The sequence below is a fragment of the Brachypodium distachyon genome, chromosome 3 (assembly GCF_000005505.3).
Source record: "Brachypodium distachyon strain Bd21 chromosome 3, Brachypodium_distachyon_v3.0, whole genome shotgun sequence".
NCBI classification, from domain to species: Eukaryota; Viridiplantae; Streptophyta; class Magnoliopsida; order Poales; family Poaceae; genus Brachypodium; species Brachypodium distachyon.
The window spans coordinates 50826013-50844583 of record NC_016133.3 but is presented as its reverse complement, the minus strand read 5'-3'; the positions used below and the strand labels follow the sequence as shown (position 1 = coordinate 50844583).

The 18571-nt window shown below is 47.4% G+C and overlaps 1 protein-coding gene across 1 annotated transcript; it reads right to left on the bottom strand.

The window, feature by feature from the left end:
• Positions 1 to 3945: 3945 nt before the first annotated feature.
• Positions 3946 to 9974, bottom strand: LOC100827380 (WD repeat-containing protein 44). The gene is made up of 7 exons (XM_003569907.4): positions 8637 to 9974; positions 5900 to 5990; positions 5621 to 5778; positions 5484 to 5535; positions 5211 to 5293; positions 5011 to 5104; positions 3946 to 4920 (listed from the first exon to the last, which is right to left on the bottom strand). The coding sequence occupies exons 1-7, from the start codon at positions 9972 to 9974 to the stop codon at positions 4346 to 4348; spliced, it is 2391 nt and encodes a 796-aa protein (XP_003569955.1). The 3' UTR covers positions 3946 to 4345.
• Positions 9975 to 18571: the final 8597 nt, after the last annotated feature.

Below are 18571 nucleotides of genomic sequence, written 5' to 3'. Positions count from 1 at the left end.
ATTTCAATCCTACACTTTTTCTATTCTTATGTTTTTGGATTCCTACGATCCAAAGAAACCCTACATGCATATAGATGTATTTTAGTATATAGATACGTCCATATTTAGAAAAATTTGGGCCACTTAATATGGGATGGAGGAGAACTTGAAATATGCTTAGCACGAAACATTTTAACATTGGGAAGATTTGAAATGTGTACTTTGTGATGCTGAGGTAGAAGAAAAGTTGGATCATCTTTTTTATATGCTGCCCATTTAGTACAAAGTGCTGGATTGAGCTGGGCATTCATCGGCCGTTGATGCTCACCGTGTGGAGATTCTCCTTGCGATTAGAGATAAATTTGCCCCATATCCTTTGAGGTTTTTGCTTTGGCTGCCTGGAACATCCGAAAGATTCGTAACAATCTATTTTTCAAAGGAGAAGCTGCTTCTATTCAGCTATGGACACTCGGGAACACAATTAGTCCAGACCAAAACACTTAGGAGGAAAAATGCCCTTTCAACTACTTCATTAGTGCAGTGAGCCACGTGCAGTTCCGCATTGTGGATGTTGTATCGACATATGTGTTCGGTGTGCTGCATTGGCTACAACTCGCTAGACACCTTGGTTGCAACCAGGTGATTGTAAACTCATACAATTCTAAGGTAGTCCAAGTGATGAAGGAAGGTGGCAGGTCCTTTGGGGCGGCAGTAGCAATTTTTGAAGAATGTGTAACCTTTGAGCATTGTCTCCTGAGAGGCCACTTGTGTCGAAAATGCTTAAACGCTCGATGTTGGGCAGGGTGGGGGCTTGATGATCCCCTAACTACTTACTCTCTTGGTTAACGACGTAACTACCATTTGATATAACATGTTACCTTCCTAGTCAAAATAAAGTTGGCACTGCACTTTCGATGTGCTGCCATCTCATCAAGGCTGGAGTAAAATGCATCCCAGATTCACAGGTTTCTATTCTTTCGCGAGGGTGCCAAGTTAGTTCCTAATCTTTCAAAACACATATTTAGGTCCTAATTGTTTGTTAAGTCGTTCATCCCAGGTCCCATAACGTGGCTGCCACCTAGCCCTTGGGCCCATACGTCAGGCGAGGACGTGGCTTGCCCATCTTACAGAGCCCCCCCCCCCCCCGCGCACCTATCCCCCTCTCATTTCGCGGCCCTCTCTCCTCGTTCTCCTCTCCATCTCATTGGAGATAGACGAGGCGGCGGCAGGGACAGGCGGCTCCGGCAGGATTGCTGGGCGGGTCGTGCGCCTCGTCGGCGAGATGGAAACAGTGCGGCGGCTGCCCAGGGCACCGCAACCGCGGTACGGTATGAAATCCTCCGGTTACAACCCTAATCTCTCTGATTCCCAACTCTAATCTCGTTGGTTCTTCGATTTGGTCGATTTCTTGTAGTGGATGATGAGTAGAACAGATTCGTAACATAAATTTCGTCCTCTTGATTGGTAGGAATAAGTGACATGCTCTTCTTTGTGGAAATCAATCATGGGGGATTTTTGTGTGGATTTGGCATGAACAAGATCTATGTAGATGGGCAAATTGATTACTTTGATGGATGTGTAGTAGACACATGGTCGACTATTTGGACTAAGGACTTCATAGAACAGCTAGTATATATGCACTCGAAGTGTAAGGTTTATTGTCTGCTCTCGGGGAAGAACAAAGCCTGGGAGAAGAATTGCAGGAACCGCGAAATGGAAGGGACTGAGACGCAGGGGGTTTTCTGTAAGATGGCCAAAGCCTAGATGGCAGCCACGTCATGCAGCCGTAAATGCGCACCAGAGGGACCTGCGATGAATCACTTAACAAACAATTAGTACCTAAACGTGCGTTTTGAAATATTAGGAACCTACTTGACACCTTCGCAAAAGAATAGGAACCTGTGATGCATTTTACTCTATTATGTGCCATAGACGTTTATTGGCACATATTGTGTAGCTGGCACATACAGAAGTCGCCCCTTGATGTGCTTGCATATCTAACTACCTTGAAAATGGAAAGTGAATAAATGTCGTGGATTGTTTATTTGGTGGCATTTAAACTATGTGACATTGTCATGTGGGATATGTACACAAATACTCATATTTTAGTAAGTTGAACTTTAGCCATTGTCCAAACACCCCCTTGATCCCTTCGATCCTGGCCAGAGGGCTTCGAGGACAGAGGTTGCCTGCATCAATGCATCATGTTGCCTTTTTTGTTTCTCTTTTTTTAGGGCACTTCTACGGCGTTTCTGTTCTCAGGCATTGGATTTTCTCGTGCTAAGAGCATCTCCAGCTGCGTCCCCCATTTGGCGTCCGGCGTACCCATTTTTTAGGCCGTCTGGGGGGCCACGACGGATTTTTTTAGGGGCCCGCCGTGATCCAGCCGCGCCCCCCAATACCAACTCCCCCAAAGGCAAAATTTAGCTAAATTCGGCGAAATTTAAATGAAGTACGTGAAATTTAACTAAACTCAATGACATTTAGTTAAACATAAAGTTTTTTCATTACATAATTCAAAAAAAACGCCCGCCTAGTTGTCGAGGGCGCTGAAGTAGGCGAGGTAGGCCTCGTCGGAGTCAATGTCCATCGGCTCCCCCTTCACCTCCGGCGCCGGTCTCTTCCCCGCCTTCTTCTTCTTGGCCGCCTCCCTCACCGCCTCCTTGGCTCTCCACGCCTCGGCCTCGCCCTCCTTGGCCTCGCGCTCCGCCGCCCGCTGCCCCGGGAAGTCCTCGGGGTCGCCATCCTGGCCGGCGCCCACTCCGGCTCTGGCTTTGGCCGGACCAGGCGGAGATGGCCGCAAGGCGGCTCCGGCCCCCGTCGGCGGGAAGACGACCTCGGCTCCTCCTTGATGCGCAGCGCCGGCGAGGAGGCGTTGCGGGAAGAGCCGGAGCCGGGGGAGTGGGTTGGCCCGCCGTACCGGTGACGGCAAGGGTGATCGCCAGCGGCGATGTGCGCGAGCACCGCCGCCACGAAGCGCCCGTGCTGGAACCGGCGCCGGCCGTTGATGTTGAAACGGCCCGGCGGCGGGCGCTCGCCTTGGCCCTCATAGCGGGTTATGTCCACGGCGAGGCGGTCGGCAAAGAAAGGCAGTTCGCCCCGCTGGCGCGATTCCACCCGGGGTCCTCGCACTCCTCCGCCGTCAGCCCGTGCCACCAGTGGGCGTTGACGACGGCAGTCCGGACAGGGCCCGTTGGCACTGGCGGCGTTGGGATGCCACCGATGCTGAGAGTCTGGTGCGTCGGCAGCCGGCAGTCAGGCGGCGCCGTGTACTCGTGCTCGTGGAGGGCCTCAGCCTCCTCGAGCGTGAGCGTCACCCGGCGCCATGTTTCGTCGCCGGAAGCCATGGCGAGAGAGAGGGTTTAAGGGCGAGAGGGAGGAGAGGAGGCGCCGAGAGGAGAAATGCCGACTACCGCCGGTGGATGCCCCTTTTTATATCACCGGAATGCGAATCAGCGGGCGTGTGAACACGGCGATAAACGTGGCCGCATGGCAACCGGCGGGTTACCGCCATTAAAATCCACTCGGGAGCCGAGGAAGGGCCAGTGAGAAACTGGTGGGGCAATTAATTGGTCGCTGACAAGACGGGTCCGTCGCAATAACGCGTTGCGCTGACGCCGGCACCCCGCTCCCCCCCCCCCCCCCCCGGTGGATGCCGGCTAACTTTTTGGGCCGCGCCGGATGGTCTAAATTCAAAAGTGAAATAACAAATTGGGAAGACCGGCTGGTCTGAATTTTCGCGCCGACGCCCCCCACCCCATTTAGGGGGCCTTTAGAGGGCGCGGCTGGAGTTGCTCTAAAATCAGAAAAAGTATGTACTCCGTAAAAGAATGCAAACATGATAGGAATGAAAGAACAAAAATGTTAAGACCCCTGATTGAGTCAAAAGCAACAGAGTGCAATTTTTCACTTCTGAGTTCTGAGTACTTAAATCCAGCATGCAGAAGTTGAGAACGCAGCACAACGAATTTTCCAACGATATGTAATTCTTTTGATTTTCTCTTTTCTGTAGCACTGAGATTTTTCCTTACAAGAATATATAATAGGAAAACAAAATATGGAAGGTGAACGGCCAAATGGTACAAGGTTGAAGCTTCTGAATGAACGAAGAAAGATCTCACTCAAACCAGCTGACGGCGTCACTCTTTCTAGGGCTTCACTTTCATGTACAATTTAGGGCAAATGAATGCCATAACAAAGAAGCTGGATCCTGACAATATGTTAGTTGAAGATTCCGAACTCTGAAGCAGGCGCACCAAGGAGTAACGAAATTTAATCCTTCAATGCCGTGCAACTCACCCGTTATCTCCATTCTATCTGTACACAAAACTACAGGCCTGAAATGCACTGCCTATCATACACGTAATCAGATCGATGCTATACTAGGAAAACCAAAGTTTTGAAATGTTCTGATTCGACCATCACGGCTTGCTGTCACAATCACTAATCCCCAGGCCGATTGACTTGGAGCTTGATCTTCGTCACTGGGAAGGCTAGTATTGGACTTCGGGCTCTGTTTTGTTTTTGTCATGAGCTCTTCAGGCCAGGTCGCAGATACCCTGTCACCATTGTGATTTAAATTGTTGCTTCTGATGCTGTTGTTGCTCTGGTGCTGAATAGCAGGCATCTCATCCTCTTTAGCAGGTTCAGATCCAAGTATATTGCTATTACCAGACACACAGTCCAGGTCGTCTTGCTTCCTGGAGTTAGCTCTAGAAGTCACTGTGACGCTGGTACAAGGCCAAGCAACAGCAACTGTCACACCCTCACAGTGAAAGTGTTCATGGGTATTTGTAACTGAGACTATGTTCTTCTTTCTGCTTGGTTTGGAATCATCATTGTATCTCCAGATATATACATGCGAATCCTCACTTGCAGAAATTATGTACCTCCCATTAGCGGCTGAACAAGCTGAGATTTGGCTGCTTGTGTTCCGAAACCCTGAAAAAAAAATGTAACTAATAATCACAAGAAAGTGGAATTGATATGCCACGCACCAATGTGGACCTAAATAAGCCAAGTCCAGCTAACCTTTAAACTTGTGGAGTAGTTCAAAACCATCAGCAACTCGGATTCGTGAATCTGCAGATGTGACAATGACCTTTGAAGAACTCCCTGGGACAAACTATTGAGGAACTACTGTTCAGTGTCAGCACATAACAGGACAGGACAACTATATCATGTCAGGTGCAGTATGATTAATATGACATTTAATTCTTCAGAGTAAGCACCTGAAATCCTGTGATTTTCTTCTGGCTGGATTTCTTTTTCTTATTTTGGAGATCAATTTTCTTATTGTGACAAAGCATATTATCTGCTCAGAAGACAAACAAAGATGAAGTTAGTTCGGTAAAAATCACATAAATTCAATTTATAAAACAAGATGTCACCAGTATAATGCAGTCTTTGATAATACTAGCCGACTACCAGTCCTCAGGGTAAAAGGGTTAAAAATGCAAGTGCACAACAGTGCAAGTAAATGAGAGAGGGAGAGAGAGATATACCAGATGTATCATATGCATAGCAACTGCCCTTGTGAGAGCCAATGAGCGCACCCTTCAAAAAGTATGAAAAAGTTGTTAGCAAACATGCAACAGTCGAATAACTCCTGTTGACCATTTGCAGAACTATAAAGTAAAACCTTTCCATCAGGGGTATAGCAGGCAGCAGTGATCATTTCATGTAGATCAACCCAATCAACAATTTCACGTTTTGGTATATTCCAGATTCGAACCTTTTCATCCAGAGAACCACTAATGAAGTATCTATCATCAACAGGGTTGAACTGGATACAAGTCACTGAATAAAGAAATTGATATGAGAAAATTAAGGACAGTGTAATCAGGTGTGTGTGTGTGCTCATGGAGAGAGAGAGAGAGAGAGAGAGACAGAGAAATCTTCAGAAAAACAAAGTTCTTACCATAGTCACTGTGGGAGAAGGTTTTCAAACAATAAGTGCTTGACATGTGCCACAGCCGTACAGTTTTATCCATTGACGATGAAAGCAAGTACTGCACAGTAATTGAAAAATGAAGTAAGGGATTGGAATAACTGTAACTAGCTAAAATGAACTCATTACAAATTCCACACTCTAAAAATTAGTCCCCAAACTTCAAGTTAGCTTGAAATGCACTAACTTCAATTGAGGTTTTCTGCACCATGGAAAAACAGTTTATTGTAGGGATTAGATTTGGTGAATAGTATGGAAAGCATGGTTGATAATCCAGTTAGCAAATGATTTTGGGTGAGATGGTCAATGTTTAGTTATTAGTACTAAATAAACAATACTCTGCACTGCAAGATAAAGTCAAATTAAGGACGAAAAAACAAAAGCAATAGGAAAAACGTAAGATTAGAATACCATGCCATGTTGAATACAACGGACTCGAAAACACAATAATTGCTTGAAAGAGGTGTTTGGATGTTACATACGGAAAACAGAGGAATTGTGAGATTAGATGCTTAATTGGAGTAATAGAGGAGAGAGATAGAGAGAAGATAAACTGAAACTTCCAAAGGAAAATTTCCATGAGGTAGACCTCATTCTTGGATCCCTCCAAAATCTGGAGGAAAATTTCCTGTCCTGTAAAATTCCTTTGGTGCAATCCTATGATACAACGGACATGTATAGGAATTATTCCTTAGGATTAGAACCTATATTTTTTCCTCCAAAATTCCTATGATCCAAAGAGGGCCTTAAATAGCATACCATGTAGAATTAACACTATAAATGTCTATCTTATAGATGTCAAGAAAGCATAAATGATCAAGAAACCTGAGTTAACTTGACGGGTGATGTAATGAATGACCAGGGAGCAACTTCGATGCTATCTCCAAGAAAATTCTCTTTATCTTTTTATTTCTCTTCTTTGGATGGTGGTGGTCATTACATCATAGGTAATGCTCATAGCTTAAAACAGCGCAAACAGTTTTTAAAATTATGGATATAAATTTCTGATGAAAATTTGACAATAACAACTTCAAGGGGGGGATTGTTGTAACCAGTGGAAATGATGTTTAACTACATTATTTAAATAAGAATTACGCACCACCTAGATTTTAACAAATAGATTCAAAAATTCTTTTTTCATAGGCGTCCTCGGATTGGCCCGGGGGATCGAATTGATTATAGAAACATGGGTTTGATTAATCGATTTATTAGTGAACAGGGAAAAATATTATCGAGACGAATAAATCGATTAACCTTGAAACAACAACGACTAATTATTCTTGCTATAAAACAGGCTCGTATTATATCTTTCTTACCGTTTTGTAACTATGAGAACGAAAAGCAATATCAGCCCAGTCAATTTCCATAATTACAGGTTCTAGACCCAATATGATGTGCTAGTTCAGTCATTTACACTGGCCATTTATGCTGTATTCTGGTTACATCCTGACCTGAATACATTTAATACTTTTTGTTTGGTTTGAGTAAACTGTAAAAAGGTATCACGGGATCCAAAAGACCATCCAACTAGAGAACCCATTCCCCAACAAATCTGTCATATTCTAAATCCAATACGACGGAATGTACCCTCCTCCCGTACATGTTCACTAGCCTCAGAGCAGTGACCCCCTTCATCTATGTGCAAGGTCACCACAATTCAGTGCGCTGTCACCTCACACACCCCAGCAGTGAAGAAGCCCTCACCAGCTTCCTCTCTCGTCTCTCTCTATCCAAATAAATTTTATCTCGTTCCTCTCATCCCAGTGCCCTATACCTAGCCAATCCACCTCTAAATTTGAGATGGAGTGTCTATGAGATCTGAACGTGCCACCAACCAGATCATGCAGTCAAAAGAACAATAAAGTACAAAGTTGGGGAAATGGTCGCTCAAAATGAAGTTCTTTGGTAAACTAGCACATGGCACGTGCGTTGCTACGAACTATAAAACAATATAATACATGCATGTTTTAAAAGATTATAGTATCATATGCCGGCTCTCATTCTATATGTTCGTGCAAGATTTAACAAGAGGCAGGAGTTTTATACCCGCTCTCAACTGTTAATACAAGATTTAACAAGAGGCGGGCGGTTCGAGGGTTGATGAATGCCGCCGTCGATTGTCATCTTTATAATAGTAAAGATAAAGATAGAACCAAATAACCGATAGCTACATAACAGTAACAGATAATGCCATTTGTTAAGGCTTTAGCGGTTTCCTTGTAATTGAAGCTATATTAAGTCTTAATTTAATACGTTAAGTTGTAATGTGATAAATGTGCAAGTGTTAATAGAAACAGCAGGACGAGACGGCATGCATGACTGGATATACAGGCCTGACACATGTTGTCATCAATACTGCGACACATACCAAGCTCCGCTAACCGCTTATGTTTCAGATTTTGTCAAATTTATTTTGAATTACTTGAACATAACAAAGTGGTTTTTGCTTCAACAACAAACTGCCCAATTCTGAACCAGTTAGTTTATCCTTTTTAGTGCCAGTGCATTTCAGTACACCTGATCAGGATAGCAAATTGAAAAGGTTAGACGAGGTGGTGTCCCTGATCATTTCTAATTACATATATCCTTTCTGCCAAGTCATGGCATTCATTTGACACTACAGCACAGTTTGCATCCTGAGATTGTACTCAAAAATAGTATTTGCACATCGGAATTGATGGGAGATTTAACAAAATGTGAGCATTACCTGAGATTTGGACCAGCAGAGATCAAGCACATCCTCTGAATGCCCTGCAAAGGTTATCACAGGCTTCTCCGACAGTGCAAACACATGCTCTGGCACCATCAACCGGTCTGAGTGTACCGATCTCCGACTGCGCAGAGCCTTTGCCGGCAGCTTCTTGTCCCAATGGCAAACCTCTGTAGCAACCGATGCCAACACTGGCTCTGATGACTCGTTGCATGTCATGTTCACAAACGGATTGCAGGTCCCATTATCTTCCACCTCCATCTCCTCCCTCATCCTCCCGAACTGCAACACCTCCCAAATATGGATCACACAATCCTCCCCAGCACTTGCCAGGTATCGCCCATCAGGACTAAACTTGATGCTCCAGATGGACCCCTTGTGTCCATGTATCTCCTGGTTCATGAACAGACCACTGAGCTCCTTATATGACTTCCCGCATTGACGCACCTTCACACGGTCTGGGCCATGGAGTGAAACACCATCCTGGCTGTCATCCGTGGCCGAGCTGGAACCGCGCCCACCCTTCTCTGAGAGGGTGTCTTTCTCGTCGCTTCGGCGGTCACGCGAATAGTTGACCATGGAACCAGCTGCGCTGCGGATGCTGCGGAGCCAGCTGCTACGCCGCCTGGATCGCGCCCCGCCATTGCTGGAGCCAGAGCTGGACCTCTCCATGGGGGTGGAGGCGCCACTTTGGGAATTGGAGTGGGAGTTGGAGTTGGCGACACTTTGGCGGCGCATGAGCTCCTGGACGATGGGGGAGCGGCCGATGAATAGCTCGAACTCTTCCACAGTGAGCTGCCGCCCGGTACCAACCTCGCGGAGCCCGGACTCCTCCCTCACCACGAACTCGGTGCCGTCGTCGAGGTTTCTGATCAAGCAGCTTGGGTCCTCCTCTACCGCCTCCAGCGTGGCATCAGATGCGTCGGACGAGGTCGAACGCAAACAGCCGCCTCCCAGCGGAGGCTTCGCGGTGGAGGCAGGTGCGGACCCGTCCGATCTGGACCGCGTGACGGGAGAGGCCGGCGTCGGGCCCACGGCGCCATAGGAGACGGATCGGCCCATCTCGAATCGCGCGAGGGCAGGGTCCCCGGCGAGCCCCATCAGCTGGAGCAGCCGGTGCCGCCGCTCCTGGATGGGCGCCGGCTGGGAGGTCCACAGATCGAGGGCCGCCGCGGCGGCGGCGGCATCGTACCCTCGTCTACGGCGCGGGTGGTCGCCGTCGTCGTCCGAGGCAGAGGTGGAGGAGGCCGAGGAGGAGAGGATGCGGTCGAGCGACTCGTAGAAGTGCTCCTCCGCCTCCTCCTCCTCCCCCACCATCTCGTCTTCCACGCTCATCGCGCTGCCGGCATTGGTCCCCGTCGCGGAGATCGAGACCGCGCGCGCGATATGCTCGAGGAATTGCGAGACAGGGGGAGACGAAGAGGAAGGGGGTGGGAGGCGTGGGGCGAGGGGAGACGAAGAAGAAGGGGATGGTGAAGTCGTAGCAGCAAGTGGCGTTAGATCCACCAGTTCGCCACTCCCTGCCGCGCGCGACAGCTTAATCGCGACCCGCTGCCTCCTCCTCCTCCTCCTCCTCCTTCTCGTCTTACTTAAGGGTGGTTGGTGCTCGCGTCGCCGTCGTTGCTGTCGTCGCGGTAAATTGTCCACTCCCTCCCCCTTCGGCCTTTGCCTGCGCTGCGCTGCGCTACCGCTAGGGGTGGCGGGCGGTGTCGTTACTGCCTGCCGGTTTCTGCTGTTTACTGTCCCCGGTGGCAACCGGTGAAGGCAAGGCAAAGCGTCCTGTACAAGGCGAGTTAAATTCGGGTGCCACGGGGTCAGGCTGTCAGTGAGAGGACACAGGAGAGGAGGTTTCGTGCCGTCCGACCGGCGTAACAACGGCACGGCTCGTGCCGTTTCGAAAGGCTGTGCCGTTCCATCAGGGCCGTGTTGCTTGCTGGAGGTTTCATGACACCGTTCTGTAGGCAAAGTCACGAAAGAAATGATTCATCCTCCACCTCCGTTGAAGAGACGGTTGCCGGTTGGAATGGGAGTGATTTTATTTCGAGAAACATATTGAAGCATTGATTTTTTTTCACTGTACGTTTGAAAGAAGATTACGGGCCAGTGGTATCGTCAGGAGGGCCTCTTGATTCTTTCCTTTCTCTCTCCTCTCTTCTTTTCCTTGAGAGCTTTGATCGTCACCCTTTCGGCTCCCCTTCTCTTCTCCGCCGCCAACATCCGACGGAGTGGAAAAGTGAGCCGACCATGGGATCGTCATGTATATTGTTGTAACTTTTAGTTTTGCCTTTTATGCTATGTTGTTATATGTTTCCCTAAGTTTTTTCTCAACATTTTTGGGCTAGATGTGCAGTCAAATAGAAGACATTTAGCTATTGTTGTACATATATTAAATTTGTATTTACCAAAATATAATCACAGTTGTAAAATCTGTCACTAAACTTAGGTACATTAATATTTAAATAAGATTTATATTATTCTTACTGTTCTCAATGGGACTCTAGGATGGAAGTGGTCATCATAAGGGGAAAATAACGACGTAAGCGCAATTTGAATTAAAAAATGGGAACTCAAAAAATGTATGGTTTTGCTATCTCAGGTGATCGACAAATAACTATTTTGAGACATAGCTGAGAACATGAGATCCGTGCAGCTACAATATAGATGGGAAGATCTTGATCAAACGACTATCCATATTAACTGAGAAATGACTATTTCCACGTCTACTGAGTATTAGGGGAATGTTGATGCTCTAGGGTGTAGATGGTATTGGACCGTGTATATGACAACCTTATTAGAGAACGCCAAAGTCGATACGTTGAAAATTTTTTAATAGAAAAATAAATCTCGTTGTCTCGTGAACAAGTGTCATGCTCAACTAGTTGGATAGGTCATACTCGAATTCCCGACACAATTTCAAAATTCAGCGACGCTAGGGATGTACTCGGACTCAACCTTAGGGCACCTAACATGTCTTGGAACTCTCTAGGTCCTCCTTTGAGTTTTTTTACAAGTCCTCCCTTTGAGTTTATTCAAGTGATGATGAAATAAAAGTATGACTCGTTGGATGTATTTATAGGTTAGGGGCTATAAAAAATGACTACTTTCGGTGGAAGGAGAAAGGGGAAGTAAGAAGTTCAAATTCGGTCCATGTTTGATATATACCAAATATTGAGAGATTGGTTCATGGTGGAACATTTGCGGTACGATCCACTCATTTTTCATTTAGCCCCCTCTTCCCCCTTTCTAACTTCTTCTTGGTCTTTCTCCCTCCTACTTGGGTTATTTCGTTTTAGTTTAGTCTTGCTTGACTTTTTTGGCTCATTGAGCTGTCACGTTGGCTTTTGTTGATTTGTGTTGATGTTGTTCATAGCCTTGTTGGCAACAAAATTGACCAGCTTGAAGGTTTGTTTGACTCGGTGGTTACCACCTAAGATTAGGGTACCTAACCAATAAAGAGAGAATTTATTATTCCCCGAGGCAGGATATGATGAAAGACGAGAGTTTGCATATAGCCATTGGACCTTAGGGTGCAGAAGAAATATAAAGGTACGTTCGCCCAAACTCTGAAGTCTGAAAGCCAAAGAATCAACTACTACGATCGTTCGGTTTCAAAAAGAAAAGAAAATCAATTCCTCCTCTTGATGGAAGCATCCCAATGTAAGTCTCCAAGCCCGGGCGAATTCAATTCCTTTGCCTGTCTGCATTATCTACAGCGCGTGCACTTGCAGCGTGCATGCCTTGAAGCATACTCCTCTTTCACGGTCACTGTACTGTAGAGTAGTCCCCTCTTGACTAGGTCATCTCCATCCCCTCCCAACAGTATTATGGATGAACCTGCACCGTTGATTACACCGCGTGCATTTTACCGAACCGAAAAATAAAGAAACGAGTAGTAGCCATGTAGACGTAGGTGGTACTGCAAGAGGGGATCGAGATGCTAGCCGTGCTGCGCCGAGGCACGCAAAAGAGACCACATCATACGCCCACATGCACGGCACGCCGTCAGGGTTTCAGGACCACGGCGAGAAAAGAAAGACCCGACACCTCTCAGCCCAGCGTGCCCGGAGCCGAACGCCCCAACGCGCGCGCGCGCCGAAGCCGGCGATTATCACCCGGCACACGTACGTACATGCCCCGCTTTGCCCGGTCGCCGCGTGCTGGATCCGACCACCACGGCACACCCCGGTACTACGTGGCCGCAAGCTGATGGGCATACGTACGTTTCGCGGTTTCGGGGCATAAGCAAAAAAAGCACAGGAGCACATAGATCGACCGTCCCACGTCACGGGGCTTGCTTTCAACAAAGCCACAAAGCCGTAAAAAGGCCGCAAATCCTAGTAGACGATGGATGGATGGATGGATCCGCAGGCAGGACCACCATCCGGCGCGCCGGGTCCCCGGCCATTATGCGCCCCTGTCGGAGCTCGCGTGGGCAGTTGGGTTTGGGCGATCTGCGTACCCTTAGCTAGGTCGGGTCGCTCGCAAGCATGGAGGGAGACGTGCGCCGGGCGAGATGCCCATCGATCCATGAGAATCTGCCCACAGATCGCCATGGAGTATGATGTATGGTACGTACGTGCCGGTTCCATCGGGTGAACCGTAACGATGCCCGCACTAACCAAACGAGTTTTTGCTCCCAAAGTGTCCACGATCGTACTCGTACGCATATGGGGTGTCCCACTTAGCTCGCATGTACTCCAATTAACAATGGACCATTTCATCGATTCTTTCTGAGAACTGGATCGGGACAGAGCGCTGATTAAAAAGTAAGGAGAGTTGACCCCGGCAAAAAGAAGGGCCAGTTGACACGTGAGGGAGGACAATCATGCATGCACTAACTAGTCCATATATACAACCACACTCGCACCTGACACACGAACGCAGAACCGCAGATACAGAAAGACCGATGGAACAGCAGTACATGTTGTGTCCATCGATCTTCTCTTAAAAAGTTAGCAGCGAGCCATCCTCGGGTACCTGAATCAGTGACTGGTTGAACTGATAAATTTTAGCAAGTCATGTCTTCCATTTACTCGTCCCCTTACAGTAGATAAACTGACTGAAACTAGGATTAGCTGGTCGATCGGTCACTAGGATGTGATCAGAAAGTATTCCATCTGCGCAACACCTCAGCTAGCTTTTTGCTAACCCATGTGGAGTACCGATTAAAAGACTGACAATATTGCGCGTCAATTGGTATTGTACAGGTGGACAGGATGCTAATCAGATTATTCCTAAAGCAGGTGTCCGATTAGCTGAAGATGCCTTTTTAGTTTGCGTGCACAGGAGGAGTTTTGAACGAAGAGGCCAAATTACGACAAATGGGATTAATTCTGCTGTACACGCACACGTACTGCAAATCGACTTCAATCCAACCTACCGTCTGCAATTTGCGAGGGAAATGAATACACGAGGATCCTGATATCAGGACAGGGATTATCTTATCTCCATAAGTCGATTCTATCCACACCTGCCGCCTGCCGGAACCTGAACAATTCGTAGTGTTCGACCTTCAGTAGAAGTGAGAAGAGGACACGAGGAAGGGCGATAGAGCTAAATAGGCCATATATAGGCGCGCATAGGATCACGTTACTAGCCAGCTAACGGAGCACCGTACGTCAAAAAATGCTAGTACTAGCTATTAGGATAGTAGTAGCGTGTACTATACTAGGCTAGGCGAAAATTCAAGTCCCAAGAGGGAAACGAGGAACATGCATGTGTGGTGACTGATCGACCATGGATAATTGGCTGTAAAACTGGAAGAAAATTACGGGAAAACATAAGAAATTACGGACGTATGAACTTAAAAAACCCGGCCTCGATCTCAAGTCTCGCAGCTAGGTCTCTTTCGATTACTTGCCACTCGTACGTCAATGTTCACTCTGCGTCCAACAATAAAAAGGTTGCATGTCCTTGCCAGCACTCGCAGTGTCAGGCTCTAATTATCAGCGGCATTGTGTGATTGTGTCAACATCACTAGCCACGGGCCCGTTAAAAGTTTACAGTAGACTTTTGTTTGTGGAGTGTGACGTTCGGGCTCACACAGTATACGCAAGCACACAAACACAGAAGCTAACATCCTGTGGCCCGTGCTCAAAAAGAAAAAAAGTCGGCAACGCTGTGGAGGCTTGGTATAGGGTACGTAGACCGTAGATCGATCTGTTCTAGCCTCAGATAGCGAAAGACTTCGCACTTTCACCTACGTAGCCACAACTTGTAATCACAGGTGGCCACCCGATCGGTCGATGCACATAGCGCGTGAATTCACGGCGCGTCAAGTTGCATTAATTTGCGCTGGAACTAAATAATCTCTTCGTAAACATATATAATAGTACTAGAAGAATGATCAAACGGAAGAGGGAGAGGTAGGGAGACATGATTCAGTCTCAGGGATCTTCGGGAGGATGATCGCGAGTGTGGCCACATGTCAATCTTTCTCTCTCACCTCTTGGTATCTCTCACTTGCAAAGTTGCAGTTGCAGTTTGTTTTTCTGAACTCATTTCTCATTTGCAGTTTGTTGGTGGGTGTGCACCGTTCTCCCCCAGCTTGTCTGACGGATCCTGCAGAGATATGCTTACGTCTGTCCATCCGAGGAGATACCACTGCAAGATCAAGTGTGATCGAGGGCAGGCTGCCAGCTCCTGTTTCTTCGACTCGGGTTGCCAGCTCCTATTTCAGACTTCCAGCAGCTGGTTAGAATATTCTGTAGCGATTTCGTCTAAAGAATATCACGATGATCCTGTACCAGCTGATCATGGTGTCGCCGACCGGCTGCAGTATGCATGACGGGTAGAAAACCTGTACCCGGCCACTGATTTCGGGCCGTTGACCAGCTGGCGGTAAAATCTTGAAACCTTTCTACGTATCCAGGAACAACCTTGTGCTGCATGCAGTGGTTCATGATACAGTGTTCTTGTTCTGCAGTGATACCATGGACAGTACGTACTGAGTTTAAACCCAATGCCAGCCGGCCGGTTGGTTGGTTGATCCCGGAAGAAGAATGTTCTCTGAATAGTGAATACTGATGAGATGGGCTCTGTGATGTAGAATATGGGACATGTCAGGGATGGCATATAATTGGTTGCCAAACATATCGATCTAGTGACCCGACCATATATAACCGTCTTCTCATTCCAATCTTGAAAAAACCCAGACGATCGATGCTCCACCGGCGATCGATCTTATCTGGTATTGTGTCAGTTCAAGCTGTTTGTGGTCCTTGTCGCGAGATCTAGCTAGCTTTTCTCCATCTCATCCAGCTCTAGTATTGTACCATGGCACCATGCATATGCATGCGTACTGGTTAGATCAAACCACTGTTTCATCGATGACGACGGCCTTAATTCTCCACCAACGAGTCATGAACACTGGCCTTCACGTGCTCTCTTACAACAAAAAAACAGCTTACCACATCCATCCATGTCATACATGGCCGGAGTTAAATAATGGTCGTCAAAGTCGCGCGCGGGTGGTAACTGAATAAGTATCTAGAGAACAAGATTGCGAGAAGCATGCGTGTCCACGTACTATAGCTTCTGCTGACAGTTGAGATCGATTCAATTATTTCTGACGAAACTGCATGTTGCCGGAATTATAAAAACGTAATCAACCGTTCAACCAACAGACAGAAGGGAACCTGCAGCATGAATAATTATGTATTTCGATGGTATATTATCTCATTTACGTCTGATAACCAGCACAGCATACGGCAAATTGCATTGCAAGCTGAGAAATGGCAGATCCGTAGTGCATGAAACGCATCATGCATCGACGGCACCAGCAAGATAGTTTCACATGCTCCCGCCGCACAGGGATCGGGCCAATCTGCCAAGAACGCTGGACTCTGCATCACGTATTAAACTAGCAGCCACTGGCGCAGTGGCGGTTGACCGGCCAGCAAAGTCACAACCGTGCAACGCCGCACAATCCCTTTGTGCCGCCTGCAAGAATGATAAGATCGATCAGAAAATATCCAGGCGTGCAGCGCCCAGGACAGCGCGCGGCAGCAGTAGATTGTTTTGCATTCTTGCTCTCATATCTTGCAACGACTTGTGAGAGTAAATCTAAGGGCACATGGGGCACAGGTGAAGCTAGCAGACACCTGAAAAGATGGTAGACACCTGAAAAGATGTATGCACTGCGGAAAAACAGTACTTCCCGTCTAATAAAAGATGTCTCAAGTTTGTCAAAATTTGAATGCAGTATACTACGATACATCGGATGCATCTGGATGTTCGAGAAACAGAGCAGATCGAGGAGATAAAATATCTTTCTTCCATTGCAGATGTCAGGAGGGCATCACATGCATGCACGCACCTTCGATCGTTCTGCCCGGCCGGACCCCCCTTTCCTTTTCCTTCCTATTTGTTAGCGTGAGTTTTATTGTATATATCCGTACTAATCACAGTAAAAGCCTTGAGCATTTCACTTCCAAACTGTACAATAGATCGCAGTAAAAGTCTTGAGCATTTCAGTTCTCCTGCCCAATATGCTCACCAGTAATTGCTGTCTGGCAAGAAGGTGTATATATGCATGCAAAGGTCGACTTTGTTTATCCACACATCAGCAAGATACTAAACTTAATTAAAGGCGTAAAAACTCGGCAGCAACAGTTGACCACTATGCATCGAGCCAGAAAGGACTGAAATATTTGACTTCGCCTAACCTGTCACAGAGGCGAACGCGTCACATCGGGAATGTCTGGTTAAAACGACGGGTATGGCCGGTATGGTCTTTTCGCGGGTCATTCTTGGCTTATCCTAGTTGTAGCATCCTTGTCTTATTATCCTCGTAGGAGTAGATCACCAGGATGGTACAAAACGAAATTTTGCAAACTCATGGAGATACAACTTTTCCGATCGAAACCCTATGCGCTAAACCCTACCTTCAGCTACATCCTACTCCTACTGAAAGGTAATTTGCACTGTCGTGGAGATATAACTTTTCCGATCGAAACGCACGTCATCGATCGATCGGTCGCTCTCCAGTCTCCACACGGCACTGTTATATATCTTGTAGCATCAGACATCCAGCGCCAATCAAGGTCGACTGCGAGAACGAAACAGGAGATCCAACACTGGCACGCCAACGCAATGACTCCCACGATCCGTTTTGATCTCTACCGCCCAAAATCCACCGTGAATCGTGCTCATTTTGTCCAGCCAGCAGGGGAGGGCACAGCGCGTGGCACGTACAAACCCGGCGGTCGATCGGGCAGAGCCGGCCGGCCACTTGCTCTCCCGCGCGTTATAGCAGCTGTACGTACGTACTCTCCTTCTATAGCGACATGCTGGCTCCGATCGGACCGTACCGCTCGCCAACGTGTTAGCCAAGGGGACCATGCATGCAGATGCTGCGGTCATGGGCTCATGCATGGCACGGCACCGACGCCTAAAACGCTAACCACACGCCTCCGACCCGTTCCCGTGTGCCGGAGCAGGACACGTCCCTGGCTCTCTCTTTTTTTTTTTGGTACCCACAAGGTTCCGCGGGTTACAGGGCTTCGCTGTCTCACAGATTTTGGACATTTAAGATGGTTCAGGTCCAGGTAGATATGCACGAAGGGGAACGTATTGCTAGCTAGACGGGAGAGGTACGTGCATGCATGGACGATCGACGTCGGTGACAACCTGACGAAAGAGGCCTGTTATGGGATCTGCACCAGACATTACAAAGGAACGGCTAATTTTAATAATCAATCCGAGGGGTTTAATTTGTTGGTCCGGTTTCAAAAAGCTGGTCATCTCTAACATCGCACTCATGCTGTCATGCATCGATGATCGATGCGGCTAAACATCTTCAGATCTCTACATTATTTGCTTCCTCTTGATGGTGGCACGAGCGATGGCTGTGTCCGGAGAGATACGTGCCACGCGCACATCGACGCGCTCGCAGGCCAACAGGGTTGGTGGAAGTTCAGTAGTACTAGTTC

Bases quoted from the DNA above. Each gene is read 5' to 3' on its own strand.
- LOC100827380 (XM_003569907.4), bottom strand. From the start codon at position 9,974: ATGAGCGTGGAAGACGAGATGGTGGGGGAGGAGGAGGAGGCGGAGGAG. The intron at 5,991-8,636 runs GTAATGCTCACA...ATTACTGTGCAG, and splicing joins TCTGCTGGTCCAAATCTCAG to TACTTGCTTTCATCGTCAAT. The intron at 5,779-5,899 runs GTAAGAACTTTG...TTCTTTATTCAG, and splicing joins CTTCTCCCACAGTGACTATG to TGACTTGTATCCAGTTCAAC.